Source organism: Plectrocnemia conspersa, unplaced genomic scaffold, assembly GCF_051122295.1.
Source record: "Plectrocnemia conspersa isolate PC_06_02 unplaced genomic scaffold, ASM5112229v1 ptg000009l, whole genome shotgun sequence".
In the NCBI taxonomy this organism is placed as follows: Eukaryota; Metazoa; Arthropoda; class Insecta; order Trichoptera; family Polycentropodidae; genus Plectrocnemia; species Plectrocnemia conspersa.
Genome location: NW_028277173.1, coordinates 5,529,293 through 5,542,953, shown reverse-complemented (window position 1 = coordinate 5,542,953; position 13,661 = coordinate 5,529,293). Strand labels below are relative to the sequence as shown.

Sequence of the window (13,661 nt, the reverse complement as noted above, 5' to 3'; positions counted from 1 at the left end):
CAAAGAATATATAATTTCAATTAAATGTAAAATTCAGTACTAATTTTAAAATTATAATAAATTTTGTTTTAATCGAAGATGTATTACATATTACAATAAAAGTAATTAATATGATAGAATAATTTTTTGTGAATGCAATATTTTGCTAAAATTACATATTATAATATTTGCCACAAAGATTCCATAATCAAAATTAAATGTAAAATTCAGTACTGATTTAAATTATAATAAACATAGTTTTTTAATCGATGATTTTATTAAATTTTGCAATGAAAGATTTACAATGAACCTAATTGATAATGTCATGATATTTTTTGTATTGTATGCAATATTTTTCTATCGTTACATATTATCATATTTGCCACTAAGATTTAATAATTTATATGTGTAATCAGACACTAATTTTAATAAAAAAAAATTCTATTGATTCAAAATGTGTTAACCAAATATCAACAATAATAAATATAAATATAATAAAAATATTAATTAGGATAGAGTATATATAAAGACTTGACTAAATTACAGTAAGGTTTTATTCTTCAGATTATAAAAAAAATACAAATCGCTTGTAAAATTATATGATTTTTTTATGACATCGCCAATTTTGTTACTTTTGGATCGACTATTACAATAAATTACCCACATCTAATTATAGTACCAAGCATTTAATTATAGTATAAGACTCTATAAATCACTACAATGGCAAAACTGATGCTAATTTCAATAAATAAATTCTAGACAATTATGTTTGAATCGATCTATTAAAAAAAAATATTACAACTAAAATCTAATAATATTTATATGCTAAATGTATAATTTTATATTATAAGTAATTTTAATTATCAGCTGAAAATTATATTTAAAATCCTAATTTATTTTTTGGATATTAAATATATTTTAGTCACCGCACCCGATGGTAATTCCGCATTTTCCCCTACGCGCTTTTAAATCCTCATACGTCATACACGCAATGAATGAATCATGAAACAGTGGGTTTACGTACCGGCATACCACATACGTATGTATATAAACACACGTGGTCTGTCATGGGGATAAGAAGGCAAGCAAAATATCGGAAAGACGGTCACGGGCGTCCAGTCAGTCTTTACCTTTCGCGCTTGTACGACGCGCGCATCAATATGGAGCTACCACTGATAGTTTTTGTACTACTGATATTCGGCTGCGTAGCCGCACAAGAACCACCGTCGCCATGTCCGAGTGTATTCAAGTATTCGTCGGACAATTTCAACAATTTCGGACTAATTCTGGCACCAAACACAGTGCCGTATAAATCGCAGAAGATACAGATAACTCTTTCGTTACCTCATTCGACCGGCAACGTTGGAAACATACAGATGATGCAGAGTGAAAACGAAGCGATCCAGAATATATTAGCAGGAAGACCTATTCTGTATAAAGTCAATTTTCCATTATCCAACATATTGCCGAGAGTGGTCAACATCAACTTCAACGGAGAGTCCATCTGCCAGAGCTATCAGGGAAACCAGTACATGATCACCCTACAGCACACTTTTAGGGTAGATTTTTGGCCTATGCTGCTCAACAGTCCTCAGCCTACGACTCCACGCTACGATAATTACAATAACTACGATAACTATAATAACCACCAAAATTATCAAACGACGCGCAACTATTATCAACCGACTCGGCGCCCACAATACACGACTCAAGACGTCTCCAATGAAATATCAATAAATGATGAGCAAAGGTATCCGACTTACAAAGATAAATATCAACAACCACAGCGACAACCACAGCAACCACCACAACAGCAACTACCACAGGCGACTAATTACGCTACATGCGGAGTCGAAAAGAAGATCATTTCGCTCATAAACAACGGAGATGCGACAGTTAAAGGAGAATGGCCGTGGATTGTGGCATTATACAAAAATAGCAACAACGGAGGCAATTTCCACTGCGGTTCAACTTTGATATCAGATAAATCTGTAGTAACCGCAGCTCATTGTGTTGTCGTTAAAGGAGTGACTATATCTCAGGATACCGTGTTTTTAAAACTAGGAGCACATGATCTTGAAGACTCATATGACGACACAGTAGAAACTAGACAAGTGGCTAAGATTAAAGTGCACGAAGATAATCAGGGTTACACTAACGATATCGCAATCTTGGTGATGGATAGGCCCGTAACTTTCACCGAATACATAAGACCGGTTTGTCTTTGGTCAACGAATAATGATCAAAAGTACGTGGACGGAAAGCAAGGATCTGTCGTGGGGTGGGGTTCGGATGCAGATGGAAACATGAACACAGAGCCTAGTCTCGTCAAAGTGCCCATATTATCTATGGCCAAGTGTAGAGATGCTAACAGTCAGTATTTTCCACTGACTTCGGAAAATACTCTTTGCGCTGGAGGAAAAGACGGAAGAGGACCATGCAAGGGTGATTCTGGAGATGGACTGTACATTTATGAAAATAAAAGGTGGACAATCAGGGGTTTAGTGTCGTTGTCTGTGTCAAAGACAGACGCGTGCGATTTTAATGAATATGTAGTGTACACGGACGTAGCTAAGTTTATTGAATGGGTTAGAAGAACGATGGAGTGAATTTTACAATCGACAATTGTAGATCAACTGTGATAAAAAAACATATCATGTTTTCCTAGCGTCCTTGTAAATAAGAACATTTAAGTTGTGCTAGATTTGCTTGTAATTTTAGAAATACATGTTATTTATAGTGAATTGTAAATTTGATTTATTTATTGCTAAATAATATTAAAATGATAATATATAATTAAAGAACATTTTTATTTTTTTTCATTAGTACTTAGTGATGACACAATTGATGTTTACTACGCAATAGTTTTAATAAACGATAAAAACACAGTCAGAGGTAGCGTTTGATATATAAAATTTAAAATATGCTGTTAGTTATGCATAATTTACCAAGAAGACTGCTTACATTTTTTATTGTTTTGTTATAATAATCGCAATATAATCAATACAATACATGTATACTGCTAAACAAGATAGTTGTTAAATGTTTTATTTTTATATTATTATATGGCGTTTAACGAAATTTATAATTTTGAGTCAGTTGACTCATAAAATAATGAATACATAAATAAAAAAATGCTGTCAAAGTTGACTATCTATTGAAGAATCGCAAAGGGTGAAACAAAAAGAAGAACTTAAAAAAGAAAATAAACAATAAAAGTAATACTATTTTAAACAGATTGAAAATATCAGATAAGCTGCTTAATTATTATCATTGCACATCTTAATAAATCAAAAGTTTTAAACTTCTAAAATTTAATATTTTATTAAAAATTTTATTCGTTAAAATATTTTTTATGTGGTTTAATACCGTCAAATTAATATACATATTTTTGTATAATAATCAACTAAAATATATTATTCAAATTAAGTACCATTAAAATCAATACAAAATGTAATACATGTATTTTAGATCAATTAAGTATCATATAATATAAATTTTGCCAATTATCAAGCACTGGGGAAACCTGTCCAGTCATGTTGCTTAGATTTGTAATTATAAAGAATACATTTATTACGTTATGATTAATAAAAAGTATCTTTAGTATTTATTAAATTCAGTGTTCAGTTATTACCTTACTCCAAATTAAGTTGTCAAATTGTTTAAATAACTTAAAATTTGTTGCTACGATGTTTGTCTAAGATTTTTAATTTGCATAAATACAATAGTCTAATTTTAATCAAAAAAGAGTATACTTTAAATTAAAAAAAAATAATATAAATTTATTTATGTATTTGGTGAGATTTATTTTCAATTTACAAGAACTGTTTTAATTAAATAGATTTACTCTTAAACACACGTTTTCATTTACTTTATTATATTTAAAATAATATCTAATTTTAATTTGCAATAAATCTAGAATTTTATTGTAATAATGCACTATCACCATTTTATTAAAATGTCTTATGAGTTTTGTTTATAATATTTTACTATTTTAACAAAAATTCTGTATTATAAAAAAAATATGCCAAAACTTGTTTAGCTTCAATATAAAGATATTGTTGAATTATTTTTTTACTATAAGATATCAAAAAAAATCTTGCCGCGCTGATAAATGATATCAGATTTTTTTTTCAAACTAAAGCTTTAAAACAATACCTTATAATTCTGTAAATTGCCAGAAATGTTGTATATATAACAGTACTAACAGTCTGCCGTTCTTAAAATTATATGTAATATTTCTGGTGATTTACTGAAGTATAGGGTAATGTTTTAAAGCTTCAATTTGACTTATCCTCGTAAAATAAAAGTCCGATGATCATTTGTCAGCGCAGCGAAAAATTTTTGATATCTTTTAAAACTATTATAAAACAATTTAGAAATATTTTTACTTTAAAGCTAAAAATATTTTGTCGTAATTAGGTTATTTTTTATAACACAGAATTATTGCTAAAATAGTAAAATATTATAAACAAAACTCAAAAAACAATCAGGAATACAACAAAAAGACACGTATATTTTATTATAAATATTCAAAAATTTTAAGTTACAAAGGTGATTTAAATTTAAACTGTAAAAATTGACTAGTTTTTTCAGTTTAACGCTCTTTAAACTATACGCAACACTGAAGTGTTGCATATAGTTTAAAGAGCGACTAATCAGGTATGTAGTAAGAAGGAACGTGTATTTTATATTATGATAATAAAAAATCAAGCTACAAGCTAAAAAAAACTGCCTTCTATTCTTTTTTTGATAAGAAAAGTTTTACATATACTTTCCAGAGATAGGTAGAATTACTAATCAAGTATAAATAAGAAAACACGTGTATTTTGTTACATATTATATTTAACCCGCCGTTGGTCGCGCGAGTATTGCATACGCCGTTGGTCGCGCCTGAGCGAATAGCCGCCTCTCAGTTCTTTATGTTTTTAAGTTTAAATATCGAATATTTATTATTTTTTTTATTTTTGGTATTTGTGGCATTTGATGGTGATTTTGAGATTTTTTTCCTAGGGCAAAAAATACATTTTGGACGATTCTATTCACTTGGTTCTGGGTGATGAATTATCGCAGTGTCAGGTTTCTATCCTAAATATTTGTATTTGCAAACTTTGCGATAAATTTGTTTAATTTGTTTATATTATCTAAGGGATCGAAAAAAAATTTCAAAATAGTTTTTTTATACTATGTATCAAAAGAGTTAAATAAAATATATTTATAAAATAAATTAAAAACATAACAATAACAACAAAAAAATAAATAATAATAAAAAAAACTACCAAAAAATAAAATTTCCAGCACGAATCTAACCCGCGTAAATAACGATCTCTCTCGATCCTTGATATAACACAACTAATACGCAAAACCAAATGTATATCGAATTAGTAAGCACGTGTTTGAGCCTGCAACATTGAAGAAAACATAATTCTTGAAAAGTAGAGGGACCCGCAAGTTAATATGTTTCATACAAAAAAAACGGCATCAAAAAAACTGATAAGGTGAGCGCTGCGCCGCCGTGCGACCTGCGGCGGGTTAAAAAATTAACCTGTGCTGGCAAATGATATTTAGATTTTTTTCTACGAGGGTAAGCCAAATTAAAGCTATAAATCATCACTGTATTACTCTATAAATAATCAGAAATTTTGCATATAATTTTAAGAGCGGTCGACAGATAACAGTAATAATCAGGCATGAAACTAGAAGACACGTATATTTTATTATAACATTTAAAAAAATTCTGACATACTATCAAATTGTCATCGTATTTTTCTTAATCGAGGATGAGGCAAATTAAAATTTTAAAACATTGTCTATCATTCTATAAATTGGCATAACTTTTTAGTTCAGTTTTAATGTAATAGTACGCATAAAATAAAAAGACACGTATATTTCAATACAAAATAATAAAAAAATACGACGCCTTAAGTGAAACAATAATTTCCTCCTATTCTTTTTTTATTAAAAACAGTGTGACATATACTTTCCGGATACAGGTAGCAGTACTAATCACGCATAATTAAAAAAAAACACGAGTATTTTTAAATATATTGTATTTGGAAAAATGTATTATTTTGTAAATAAACAGAAATTTTGCATTTTATTTAAGAGCGGTAGCAGTACTAATTAAGCATGCAGAAAAAAGGCACATCTATTTTATTATGCTATATTAAAAAAATATTTACGCATCATTAGATTTTTTTTTCAATAGCTTAAGTCAAAATGTAAATTACAAACATTTTTTAAATATTACTAAATATAAGTACGCTTGGTGAATCGGTGCCAACTATACAAATAAAAGTAAATTAATATGTGTATTAATATTTACAATTAATATAAGTCACTTGCGCATTTCTATAAATAAAAAATCGAGTCTGCTGTCGGGGCCTGAACTCATGACTTTTGGGTTACCAGTTTAGACAACTACGCTATTTCGAACTAATATTATCTTTGAATTAATAATAATAAGCAAAAATCAAGTATGCAATACAAACACAGTATTTCTTGAAATTGCAATAGTCATGCGTTTTTTAATGGTAGAGGAGTAAAATCAACAAATACAAGCTTAGTATTATGTTATTCAATATGAAAAATGTAGAAGTGAACTAGATGTTTCTAAAATAGCTTGAGATATAAAGCAGACCTTTCATGCCAAGACATTTTTGCTGACTTTCTCATCGACACATTAAAGCTTTTTTTTCTATTTTTTAGCATATTTAAAAGCTCATATTAACATATGTGTATATAATACAATGCTACATTTAAATAGGACGCGATATATTTATTAAATTTTCAGAGCGATTTTTTTAATAATAATAAAAAAATATTTGCGAACCGGATACTCTACACCCAAATATCAAAAAAGTCATTTTTTGCACTGGTTCCACACTTCCAGTAAAACATACTACAAGAAAAAACATGTTTATTTCAAAAGAGAGTATCATAAAAATTCACGATAACTTTTTTTATAAATTTTGTATCGAAAAGTGTTAGTCAATATCGAATAACATTATTACCGAATTAATTTAGTGCTATATAATATCCCAAAAGCAAATTTAACGATCCAGTCAACTTTTGCCTTTCGCGTCTGTACGACGCCCATTGGAGATGGAGGTGAAATTCGCGATTTCGTTACTACTGATTCTCGGCTACGTAAACTCTCAAGTGCCAACATCTCCATGTCCTGGCGTATTTAAATACTCATTTGACAATAACAAAGTTTTCGGATTGATTTCGGCGCATAACACAGTGCCGTATAGACATCAAACGATTAATGTAACTCTTGTGTTACCTCGATCAAGTTCATTTATCAACGTTGGAAAGATACAAGTGGTGCAGGATACCGATGAAGTCATCAAGAACATTTTAAGCAAAAGACCTATTCTATACAAAATCAACTTTCCATTTTCCAATCCCTTGCCGAGGGTCGTCAATATCAACTTTAATGGAGTGTCAATCTGCCACGATGACGTGGCTGATGAAAACATCGTCACCCTGAATCACACTTATAAATTGACATATTGGCCTACATTGCTTAATAGACCTCAGTCTACGACTCAACGCTATGCAACGACTCAGAACATGTATTATACTACTCAAAATTATCAACAATCAATAGCTGATAAGCAAAGCTATTCGATTCACGATACACATATCCATATGATACCGCCAGCGAATAATTACGCCACTTGCGGGGTCGAAAAGAAGTTTGTTTCGCTCATACATCATGGAATTGGAATAACTAAAGGAGATTGGCCGTGGATTGTGGCAGTCTATAGAAGAAGAAATAATGGTGACGCTTATCATTGTGGCTCAACTTTGATTTCTAAAAAATCTGTCGTAACGGCAGCTCATTGCGTAGTTGGAGCAGATAAAAGAACGAGGCCTGTGAATACCCTCTTTTTAAAACTAGGTGCTCATGATTTAGAAGACTCTTATGATGATGGAGTGGATATTAGACAGTTGTCCAAAATTAAAGTGCATGAGAATAATAAAGAGTTTATCAACGATATAGCAATCTTGGTTATGAACAGGCCCGCTACTTTCACCAAATACATAAGACCGGTTTGTCTTTGGTCAACGAACAGTGATCAAAAGTACGTAGATGGAAAGGAAGGAACTGTCGTAGGATGGGGTGCAGATGTAAACGGAAACATTAATTCAGAACCTAGTCTTGTCCACGTGCCTATATTATCTATGGCCAAATGTAGAGAAGCCAACGTTCAGTATTTTCCACTGACTTCGGAAAATACTCTATGCGCTGGAGGAAAAGACGGAAGAGGACCTTGCAAGGGTGATTCAGGAGATGGACTGTACGTGTACGAAAATAAAAGGTGGACAATCAGGGGTTTAGTGTCGCTCTCTTTGTCAAAGACTGGCAAGTGTGATGTAAGCGAATACGTAGTGTACACGGACGTGGCAAAATTCAGTGATTGGATTAAAAGTTCATTAGAATAAATGTGACAATTTGTGAATAAAACTGTGATAAAAATAAATATACATTATCCTATTTAAAAATGTGCTAGCGTCGTATTTTTTTAATAACTATTGCATTTGAAATAATTTTAGAAATAAATTTTATTTACAATATCATAATAGTCGTAATATATAATAATATTAATTATCATATTTTTCCAGTAAAATAAAATGTTATGTAAAATAATTCATGCTTTAATTACTTTTTTAACAGATTCGTGTAACAGAAAAACGTTTATTTTCCTCTTAAAATATTTTTCGATAATACAAATATAAATGCAAATGTCAAACATACTCATGGTAAAACTGCTAACTCATTATCGAATATCAGTTGACATGTCATGCCTTGGGGTATTATATAATATTATTTTACAGTCATTTAAATTTTAATATGTAAATATTATAATCTATTCATTATAGTCTATTTAGACAATAAGCAATTATTGTATTTAATATATAATAAAAAATATACATATAATGGTTCAAAAAAATAACACCTAAAGAGTCTCCTAATTTTAAAGAGTAGTTCATGGGATTATTTCAAAGAATACGGCTTAGCAGTATTTTTAATTTTTAAGTCTTCTATATTATATTTTTCCAACCAAATTATAATTTTGTAATATGTTTAGTTTTTCTATTACCTCATTTATTATTTTAAATAATATTTTTGACGTAACTGGTAAGATACTTATCGATTTGTGGAAAGCGTTATCGTCTTGTATTTAACTGGTTTCAGTAAATTTTTTATTTGAGCAACTATCCATTGAGTGAGAAAATAGTTTAACGTTATTTCTGAGTTAAAGAGAATGATAATAATAACATAATTAATTATTTGAAACGTTCTGATTTTTTTATATGTATAATATGCATTAAAATTTTATTGTTAATAAATACTAGAAGTAAGCAAAAAAATATATAATAAGACTAATTGTAATAAAGACATTAGATACGTTTTAAGATAATTTAATTTTTTTTTTACAATGAAAAAAAAAATTCCATGTAACAACTAATATAATCGTATTCTAACACAAACCTGCTAAACAACATTTTATAAATAAAATTAATTTATTTATATTAAAATAATATATTTAACACGTATATACTATACGCCATAACTTTACAACTATACAAAAGAATATGTTAATATGTTTTAATTTTGTATTTTTAAACTGAATCTGGTTTTTAATAATGGTTATTATTATACTATTTTTTAAATATTGTAAACCATGAAAAAAATATTTGGTATATAATTTATGCGATTAATGGAGTGATAGTTTGTATCCTGTTTCTATTTAAGTATTTTATTAATAATTAATACAATTTGTTGATGAAACAGAATTAATAAGTTGTCTGTTTAAATTAATTAACCACTATCTGACGCACTAATAATATATAACACAAACAATAATACTATTAAAATATTAAATATTTAGATATAGATATTCTATTGACTGGTAATTATATACTAATCTCTGATACATACATATTTTTATTTATACAATTATATATATATGTATATAAATTTAACACTCTTTTATTTTAACCATTTAATGCCGATTGCCAAAAAACATTTTATTTCTTGTATTTATTTAAATGCACATTTTATTTATTGATATTTTTACTAGCATTAAAAATAACTTTGCTAATGTTTATATAGCTCACAAATTTATCTGCAAAAACGAATTATTTTATTAAAAATAAAACTATTACAAAAATATCATTTAAAAATTAAAACACTTAAAAATAGAAATCATCATTTTTTGTAATATCATAAAAATTAAACTTAAGCTTTAACAAAACAATACTAGGTATAGCTATTCATCAAATTATGCGGTACCCGTATTACGCGGTCTAAAGAAGATAATTTTTTTACCTCTTAACTACAAAGTCATTTCACAATCAAAAACTACTAAGTAAATTGTGAGACATCTGACTGAAATCAAAGTGTTTAAATTAGTGTTAGTGGCATATATTTAATCAATTTTAAGCATTAGTACAAAATACAGTCAACAGATGTCTTGATTTTATTTTGTTTATTCATCACGATATTTATCGATGAGATTAGGAAAATTTAGGAAAACTTGATTAACGATGTTTGACCGAAGAAATAATCACTAATTTTGATCTCCCAAGCAGCATAGAAATAAAAAAATAACTCGGGTCTATACGAGATTTAAAACCAAGTTTTTTATTCATAAGTCGTTGACTTAGGCCACTATTATACCACTTTTTATTTGTATTCGTTTTACAAAAAATTTGAAACCCATCGTCTTATTTTATATCAGATATTTTGTTTTTGCGTTTATTTTGAATATTTTGGTAAGCTTTAAATATAGGTGTATATAATTTTTAATTCTTATAAATTATATAAATGGATTATTTTTTGATGTAATTTTAAATTCATCATGAAAAATATTATTGCAGTGTTTCAAAATTTGGCATTCAAGTATTTGGTTATCTGGATTTAACCCAGACTTTTTTGTATACACATATAATAACAAACCATTAGATTTTTTAAATATGTACTAATTCATATTTTATAATATTTTTAGTCGTAATTAGTTTTTATCAAACACAACAATATTAAAAATTGGAAAAATAAATTATTTAAAAAAAAATTACATCATTTAAAAAACATTATTTCAAGCTGAAGCTAAAAACATAAATAATATGTAGGTACAAAAGTATCAGAAAAATATAAAAAATAGACATTTTATCAATACAATTAAATGAAATAATAAGAAAATATATAGTTCAACCACCAGTATAGTTTGTTATAACTTAAGATCAATCCGTTTCGAAAATGAGACCATACACAATATACATTAATATTTAAAAATATTGCACAGACCATCTAATATCACATTAACCTTGAGACGTTAATCACCCTTAAGTTTCGCCAAAACTACTCTTTGTTTGGAAAGGACGCGCGCTAGACAATACATTTTACTATGCGCACATTACTATTATTCCTAAACTCTCGGTGATCGATCGCCTAAGAGGCTATCTGGCTCGCAAATACCTTTACTAGCATTATAAAAGATATGACAGTTTGTAACAGAGAGGAAGATGTAGTGAGAGATGACACATCATAATAGCAGAGACAAGCCAGGTGACTACATCGACACTAGAGACATCAGCGGATCATCCAGAGAGCACCAAGAGAACATATCACGACAAATACTAGCTTCTCCACTACATAACGACCGACAATAATACAACTTTGACACGCTAGCGACATTAATACAACTTCAATGACCTGCTTTATCTACTCCACCGCCTGATATCGGCACCTACATTTTTCTCTATATATAATAATTTTATTTATGTTATAAAATCAATATTTTCTTTGGCTCCAAAGTCACCAATCTTCGGGCTTGAAACCCGAAATAATAATAATAAAAAAATTGCATTAAAATATAAATTTAAAACATTAATAAAATATTATAGTGATATCGACACCTACATTTTTCTCTATATATAATAATTTAATTTATGTTAAAAACTAAATATTTTTTTATTATTATTAATTTACTCGACCGGCTCCTAGCATCGCTTTCTTGCGTCAGTGTAGAAAAAAATATTTAAAAAAATATTATATTATATGTATATATTTTTAATAACGAAAAATTATCATTTATAAATATCCATATCGATTTTTTGTCATATTCTAAGAATACCAAATATTTTTATAATAAATTCTACATTTTTTAATAAATTTTTCCAAATCTCACACAAAAAAACAGATTAAGCTTGAAGTATCTGACCTAAGAATGATATCTTTCATACTTTTTAACCATTATATTTCATAGTAATCTAAGTAAAAGTATTTAAATAAATAAAACAAATAACTTTTATTGCGATTACATCAAAAATATTATTAAGTCGTTTTACCACGACAATTATTTTTTTTTACTCGTTTATTTTTTTTTTTGAAAAATATAGTATTATTTTTTAATAGTTTTAGTAAACGCGGCAATATTTTTTAATTAGAAAAAAATAACGCAACTATTGACATAAGATTCTATTGACTGGTAATTAAGCATACTAAAATTACTACAAAATATATTATTCTTGGGTTAGATACTTCAAGTTCTACTTATTTTCTGTGTGATACTCACAAAAATAAAAAAATAGTAGAATTTATCATAAACATAATGATAAAATTTTATTAAAAATATATACTATTTTTTCATATTTTTTTTAACACTGACGCAAGAGACCAGTGTTAGAAGCCAATAAAGTAAATTATTAATTTTAAAATAAACCTTTATTTAGAGTGAAGACACTGCATTGAATATTTAGAATAATTTACTAATAAATAAAATACATTAACCTTTTTTAGCAACATGGAAATATATAAAAAAAAACGTTTTCACATACAGAAACCTACCCGATTTTTACTACCCAGCTTTTGCTGATATGATTTTTTTATGTATTGTATACTATTTGAAACAGGTTTTAGCAATTTTTAAGATATTTATGATAAGGATAATTTAGGCTAACTTATTGCTATTATTGGAAATATTATTATGAGAAAATGGTAGGTTTATTTAACAACATATACCCTAATTTTTGATTATATGTGGTGTATAAATTGTGTGATTGAGTTGAAAACCCTTTAACTGTAATTTCTATCGTATTTATTGAAGACGATAAAAGAAATCACTAATATTTTATTTATAAAATTCATACTTTTATTTTAGTTAGTATTTAATTTAATTAGTGCAAAAAAATATAGCTATTTAATAAAAAATATATTTACTTGTTTTACAGTTGCTATTTTTTGATTAGCTTTAAGTGTTATTATTATGTTTATGAAATTCAAAAGGTTAATAATTTACATTAAAATATGTGATATATTAAAAAAAAATGTAATTTAATGCATTTTTTTCTTATTACTTTACGTGTGAAAAAATGTTCAACTCTCATACACTCTCGTAATAATGATAACAATAAAAATTCAGGACCTTAAATATATATACATTTATCATAATATTTATATTTTTATTAATAATATTGTAGCTTTACTTCAAATAGTCTTTTTAATATTTTACTATGTATAGAAAAATATCTAATATTAATTCATTAACTAAAGCATTACTAATTTTAATATATAATACTAAATTATTGCAAAATAAATACAAAACACATTCTTATAAAATAACTTTAGTGTGTTTACATTTTTTTTACTATTTATTTTGAGATTG

At 27.5% G+C, this 13,661-nt stretch overlaps 3 protein-coding genes across 10 annotated transcripts in view; 2 read left to right on the top strand and 1 right to left on the bottom strand.

The window, feature by feature from the left end:
• Window positions 1–13,661, bottom strand: part of LOC148231685 (uncharacterized) — a 534,843-nt gene that overhangs the window by 268,334 nt on the left and 252,848 nt on the right. The gene's annotated exons all lie outside the window — the stretch shown is intronic.
• The window catches only part of LOC148231686 (uncharacterized), a 58,462-nt gene that overhangs the window by 6,935 nt on the left and 37,866 nt on the right, over window positions 1–13,661 (top strand). Inside the window, exon 2 of the mRNA XM_088193558.1 lies at window positions 1,058–2,584. Coding sequence (XP_088049684.1) covers window positions 1,058–2,584 — 1,527 coding nt within the window. The remainder of the gene's footprint in view (window positions 1–1,057; window positions 2,585–13,661) is intronic.
• LOC148231690 (serine protease gd-like) lies at window positions 7,046–8,493 on the top strand. The gene has a single exon (XM_088193439.1). The coding sequence runs from the start codon at window positions 7,084–7,086 to the stop codon at window positions 8,431–8,433; it is 1,350 nt and encodes a 449-aa protein (XP_088049565.1). The 5' UTR covers window positions 7,046–7,083; the 3' UTR covers window positions 8,434–8,493.

Bases quoted from the DNA above. Each gene is read 5' to 3' on its own strand.
- LOC148231690 (XM_088193439.1), top strand. From the start codon at position 7,084: ATGGAGGTGAAATTCGCGATTTCGTTACTACTGATTCTCGGCTACGTA.